This window comes from Danio rerio, chromosome 8, assembly GCF_049306965.1.
Source record: "Danio rerio strain Tuebingen ecotype United States chromosome 8, GRCz12tu, whole genome shotgun sequence".
Taxonomy (NCBI): Eukaryota; Metazoa; Chordata; class Actinopteri; order Cypriniformes; family Danionidae; genus Danio; species Danio rerio.
The window spans coordinates 59,980,592-59,987,500 of NC_133183.1; the positions used below are offsets into that span (position 1 = coordinate 59,980,592).

Consider the following 6,909-nt stretch of genomic DNA (forward strand, 5'->3'; position numbering starts at 1 on the left):
TACATATTTATTTACTCATTTATTTATATATTTGCGTATTGATTTAATTGTTTTTGCAGGATTCATCCTCCATTACACTTTAGCTCTTAAAAAATAGACAGTGGAGAGATAAAGTGTCAGATTGAGTTTTTTAGTATGTATTAATTACCATTGGACCAAAACCACGCCACTTTACTAACTCCAGAAAGTATTACATTATTTAAAAATTGACAAACTTTCACAAAAATATTCGATGTACTTTGCCCGGCGCGGGCCCGCTGCGTCACGCTGACGTCACTGCGTCGCTGAGATGACGAGCTGCGTGTCTGTGGTAGAAATGTGCGCGCTCGTGTTGCCGATTCACATCTCCGCGTGTCTCCCGTGCGTTTAAACCTTTCCAACGCCGCAAGACACGCATGGAGTTGCGCACCGACGCGGTATTGGCCAGCCTGGAGATGTCGGAGCCGGTGAAAAATGACGAGGATTACGAGAGTTTGCCCGCTCATGCCTCCCTGGGCACGCACATGACAGCAGGAGCCGTGGCCGGAATACTGGAGCACACAGTCATGTACCCCGTGGATTCAGTCAAGGTAATGCAACTTAATGTAAAGTCAGCACAACACACAGAAGAGCGTAGAAATACACACTTAAGATGCGTCAAATGTGCTGTTAGCGTGTGCGCGACGTAGCCTTCAAGCTAACCGACAAAAGTTAGTTTAGATGACTTAAACGTTCTCAAAGGGCTAATAAACAACAACAAAGTTAAAACAAAACGTTAAGTCTGGCTTGTTTGTCTATTAAAAGTGCCCTTTAAAACTTGTGAATGATGAAGTGCTGCTGTATTTCCACTCAGACAGCAGTTTACTGTAACTTACAGCACACTTCAGTCAGTGACAGCCGCTGGAATTGAGGTAACGTTAAAGTTGGTTTACACACATTTAGATTTTAGCCTTAATATAATTTCAGAAAAGTAGATTCTAAATAAGGAAATCATATTATCAGGCAATTGCTATCAAAGTACAACAGTGTTAACCGTCAAATAAATAGTGTTAATTGTATTTATTTGTTTATTTAGCAGGGACAGTGTGACGTTACATTAATTAGCATTTCTGCAAATGTACCAGAATTACCCAGAAGGCTATTTTTATCTGTTGTCCCTGAACAAAATAAAATTAAACAATACAAGAATTATACAACCAATCAAACATATCTAAGAAGTACTAAAATATACATAGTTATGTAGATGTTAATAAAAAATTTATATATACATGCTATTATATAATATATAATATGCGATTTCACACCGAATATTCAAAGTACCCTGGTAAACAATTTAGGAAGCATCTCACGAGCCATCACGGTTCAAAAATCAATGAATGTGTGAATGTAAAAGCCACTTTACCTCAATTAGACGAGCACAGATATTTTGAAGAATGCTGAAAAGCTGTAACCATTGACTTGCATAGTAAGAAAAGCAAATGTATGGAAGTCAATGGTTACCGGTGTCCAACATTCTTCAAAATATATTCTATGTGTTCAAAAGCAGGTAAATAATGTAAATACAACTTGTGAATGATGAAGTGCTGCTGTATTTCCACTCAGACAGCAGTTTACTGTTCAGCACACTTCAGTCAGTGACTGGCTGGAATTGAGCTAACGTTAAAGTTGGTTTTATGTTCACATATTCAGACTTCTTAATATAATTTCAGAAAAGTATTGTTTGCAAATTCTAAATAAGGTAATAATATTTGCAGCTAATTACTATTCAAAGTACAATTTCGTTAACAGTCAAATAAATAGTGCTAATGTTGTTTTGAAGTCATTCTTACATGCGATTTTAGACCGAATATTCAAAGTACCATGGTAAACAATATAGGGAGCATCTCACAAGCTGGCACGGTTCAACAATGAACGGTTGTGTGAATGTAAAACCCACTTTAACTAAATTAGACGAGCACAGATATTTTGAAGAATGCTGAAAAGCGGTAACCATTGATTTTCATAGTAAGAAAAGCAAATGTATGGAAGTCAATGGTTACCGGTGTCCAACATTCTTCAAAATATAGGGGACAGCGGGGCACAAAGTAACACTTTTTGCTTTTGGCCAAATAATGAAAAAAGTAATGGGATTAGACAAACCATATATTTTACCAATCACGCACAAGACTCTCCTACAAATGAGCACTTGAATTATGATCCCCGGACCTGTGGTTTCTGTGCAGTATTGCCAAAAGTGCCAGGAGTAAAAATGTTAGTTTACCCCACCCACGGGGCAAGTTGTAACAGACCGAGTGTTGGTTGTAACACATCTATTTAAAGGCAGATTTCACACAATCAATTTAAATTCAGTTTACTTTAAATAGTAGCTATCTTTCCTCAGTAGTTGACTCATTTCTTCTTTTATTCTACATAGCACAGTATGTTTATGTATTTATTTGTTTATTGGATAAACACATTTAAATCTACCTGCATTATTATCAATTTATCCGTTATTATACAATGCATTTATTTGCATTATTAGCAATAAAATATATATTTTTTCTATTAAAACTAATTTTTCTATAAAAAAACAAAAAAAAATTATTTAAAAAGTTCCCAGCATTACACTCAAAATGCAAAAAAATTATTTTGTTAGTTTAATTGATGTCCAACAGTGTGTGGCTTAATTGTAACACCCTGTTACAACTAATGCCGAGTTCAGACTGCATGATTTTGAAAGTATTCGTGTCACAGATGTTTTCACACTGCATGACTATCTGGGCTAGCGTTTTGTCGCTGCTTTGTTTACACTGCAAGTTGGATCGGCGACAGGGGCTTTCCCATTGCATGACTTTACAATAGGAAGAATCGCCGACAACTTTGTCCAAACTACGTCTCACAGCCAAAAACACGTCGTATATCTTTTGTTATGAACTACATAACGAGAAAGAAGCTTTTAATGGGGTAGAAAAGGTACATATTTGCTCACCTGGGTTTGAAGGGAATTAGCAATTTCTCCTCAACTTTCTTTTTTAATTTACTGTATGAAACGTCAAACAGACACGGGTGCTCCTGTCAAACCTCCACTAGTTTTTCATTTCTTGGGTCCAAATAAAGCGAAAATGAGCGCTTTTAACTTCTCCCCCAACCTCCCGCTGGCAAGCAGGTACACACACACACACACACACAAGTGAATGCTGCTCTCTCATTGGCTGATGTTATTTTCAGTAAAAACTCATTTCACACAGCATGATTTGAATCGCCGAAAGCTCCAAATATTCAGCAATCCAAATATCTCACAGGCATTGGCGATTCTCTCAGATCGCGTATTTGATAGTTCATACTGTGTGACTGTTACTCACATGCAGGAGCACCGATTTGCCTTTGATTTTAGGCATTTGTCTGATTTTTTAAAACCTGTCGGCGAGTCAAAATCGGGACTAAAATCATGCAGTCTGAATTCGGCGTAACCCCGCTGTGTCATGTTTTCCTTAAAACTAGCAGTCACGGTGTGTTTTACATCTTTCAAAATGGTTCCATCTTTTAGCCTAGAAGACTGTGATCACAACAATATAAGACTTTATGTACATACTTTCACTGATTAAAAAAAAAAAAAAACGATATCGACTATAATAAAAAATACTTTTATGCTGCAAAAATGGTTTCTCCTGTGTTTCTCATCCAAATTCCGCAAATGTTTTTCAATAACTGAGCAAATACCTTAAAACTCCATGTCACATTTAACCCCGCGTTACTTTGTGCCTGGCGCTCCCCTATTATTTGTGTTCACAAGTAAATAATGTAAATCCAACTTTCTGAATTATGAAGTGCTACTTTATTTCCTCTTGGTTTTATATTACGCACTATTTGTGCAGGATAACTCGTGACATGCTTCCGATATTGTTTACCATGGTACTTTGAATATTCGGTCTGAAATCTACTTGTGAGTATGACTAAACAACATTAGCACGGTTTGTTTGACTGGTAACACTGTTGTTCTTTGATAGTCATTGCTTGATAATATGATTCCACTATTTATAATTGGCAAAGAATACTTTTATGAAATTATTTTAAGGAGAAAGTTCGAATGTTTGGATATAAAACCAACTTTACCTCTAAGCGTGGTATTTGTGTCTCTATAGACTCGGGTCATTTCAAGCTGTCAGGTGATTAACATATTTTTGTGTAGTGAATGCAAATGCTATGTGCTTTAAGTAGTGTGAAACTAGTTACAAGCATCACACACGATGTAGACTAGGTGTTCAAAGTCAGTAACAAGCATACTTTGTTCATGCAGAAAATGAATTCATTCATAAATCGTGGTTGTGGATTTATCAAACAAGGAATAGATCAAGCAAAACAAAAGTCTGTCATCATTTACTCGTTTCAAATCTTTGAGGTTCTTCTGTTGAACTCAAAAGAAAGTATTTTGATGAATGTTTGAAACCTGTAACCATTGACTTCCACAGTTGAAAAAACAATTCGTAAATTCTTTCATCGTTTACTCGCCCCTTTAATTGTTTCAAATCTTTGAGTTTTTTTCTTCTGTTAATCATGTAAAATAAAAATTAAACAATGTTGGAAACATGTAACCATTGACTTCCATAGTAGGAAAAAACTAATTCTTTCATCATGTACTCACACTTTTTCAAACCTTTCTTCTGATGAAAACACAAAAGGAAGTATTTTGAAGAATATTGTAAACCTGTAACCATTTACTTCTATAGTAGGAAAAAAACAAACCCTAATTTGTAAAATTTTTTACTCACCCTTTACGTGTTTCAAATCTTTACTTTTTTTCTGTTAAACATGAAAAAAAAAACTTAGAAACCTGTACCAATTCATTTTCATAGTATGAAAAAAACAAACAAACATAAATTCTTTTATTTACTCACCCTTTACTTTTTTAAACATTTGAGTTTCTTCTGTTGAAAACACAAAAGAAAGTATTTTGAAGAATGTTGTAAACCTGTAACTGTTAACTTTCATAGTAGGAAAAACTAAACCATAATTTTTTTAATCATTTACTCAACCTTGTTTCAAATATTTATGAGTTTCTTCCGTTAAACATGCAAAAAATGCATGTTAGAGCATGTTAGAAACCTGTAACCATTGACTTCCATAGTAGGAAAAAATGAACTAAGTTCTTCTATCATTTTCTCAGCCTTTACTAGTTTCAAACCTTCATGAGTTTTTTCTTCTGTTGAACACAAAAGAACATATTTTGAAGAATGTTGGAAACCTGTAACCATTGACTTCCATAGTAGGAAAGAACAAACCTTTCATCATTTACTAACTCTTTATTTGTTCCAAACCTTTTGAACACAAAAGAAGATATTTTAAAGAAAGGTGGAAAACTGTAACCAATGACTTCCATATATTTGTTTTTCTTACCATGGAAGTCAATGGTTACAGGTTTTCAGATTTTCTTCATTTGTGTTCAACAGAAGAAGGGAACGGTTAGGAACCACTTGAGGGTGAGCAAATATTCAGTAAATTTAAATTTTTGGGTGAACCACCCTTTTCAGTGTATTTTTAGTTTACTTCAGATCTTAAAAGTATGAAGGTAATTTGTTATTACTCCAATTAAATGCCACTTAAGTGTACTTAAAGGGATAGTTCACCCGAAAATGAAAATGTTCTCATCATTTGTTCTCTCTGTATCGCTATCTTTCTTTGTGTTCAACAGAAGAAACTCAGTCAGGTTTGGAACAAGTGGAGGAGTAAATGATGACAGAATTAATTTTTTTATGGGATATCGTTCACCCAAAATGAAAGTGTACTCACTAGTTACCTTCCTCAAGTGATTTCAAACTTTTAGGACTTTGTTTAACATAAAATAAGATGTTTTGGAGAATGCTGAAAAACTGTAACCATTGACTTCCATAGTAAGAAAAACAAATATATGGAAGTCAATGGTTACAGGTTTCCAACATTCTTCAAAACATTTTTTTTGTGTGTTCAAAACAACTATGGAAAACAACTATGCCTCTAAGTGTATTTGTAAAATGTGTAAAAAAAATTAGACTTTTTAAATTCATTTTTGTTTTAAAATATTTGTTTCATGCATTAAAGTACTCTAGTTTTAATCATTGGAGTAAACTTATTAATTGCGCTTACGTATATTACTTATTGGTAATGCATTTTAAATGCACTTGCAAATAAATTTTAACTTCATTACAAATGTGTAAATAAAATTGCAACATTTATAGCCTAAAATAATATCAAAATAACATTAGAATTTTTTGTTACTACATGCAATAGTGGAATTAAACTATATTTCAAAGAAGTTAAAGTCATTAAACATCAATGTATAGATCATTTTGAGGGGTTTAAACAAAAACAATGGTCTTAACGTATTTGCTGTTTTACATTTTTAATTTCCAAAGCTTCTGAGAATCCAAAAAGAGCCACTTATTGATAAATAATGATAGCCCTTTTAACATTAAGTTATGATTGAACTGCCTCTTGCTACAGTTAGGAAGTAGTTTGATAACAAGCAGGAAACATAACTGAAGTTCAAATAATTGGATTTAATAAATGTATTTATTTTTTTTACTTTTATTTAATTGTAAAATAACATCCAGTAAGTGTTACGTATTCATTTTCAAAGTATGCTAAAGCATTTTCCTCATGGTCTATCGTGGTCTTTTTTTGCATTGCACATATTAAAGAGAGCCTGTCCTTGAGTAATGTGGATTTAAGTGGGTCAAGGCCATAATGGTGGTAGTTTATAAACGACCCCTTGCTTGGGTGTGAAGTGAACTTACAACCTTGTAGTTAGCGGAATATATGTTTGAACTCTCGGCCACAGTGTTTTTGAACAGAGCATTTTAGATTAAGCCCTAATAAAGTTGTCTCGAGGAACAAAAGGTTATTTCTGTTTCTTTGCTACTGTGCGTATTATAATTTATCTGAGGTGAAAGTGTCGTCTCATGATGTCGAGGGTGT

The 6,909-nt window shown here is 34.1% G+C and overlaps 1 protein-coding gene and 1 long non-coding RNA gene across 3 annotated transcripts in view; one reads left to right on the plus strand and one right to left on the minus strand.

Moving 5' to 3' along the window:
• The first annotated feature begins 272 nt into the window (after positions 1-272).
• The window catches only part of slc25a37 (solute carrier family 25 member 37), a 30,538-nt gene continuing 23,901 nt past the window's right edge, over positions 273-6,909 (plus strand). Inside the window, 1 exon segment of one of the 2 annotated variants that reach the window (NM_001039971.2) lies at positions 273-569. In NM_001039971.2, coding sequence (NP_001035060.1) covers positions 396-569 — 174 coding nt within the window. In that variant the 5' untranslated portion in view covers positions 273-395. 2 annotated transcript variants of the gene reach the window in all.
• Positions 319-3,576, minus strand: LOC141375941 (uncharacterized). Its single transcript, XR_012384796.1, has 2 exons — positions 1,839-3,576; positions 319-1,300 (listed from the first exon to the last, which is right to left on the minus strand). It is a non-coding gene; the product is annotated as an uncharacterized lncRNA (long non-coding RNA).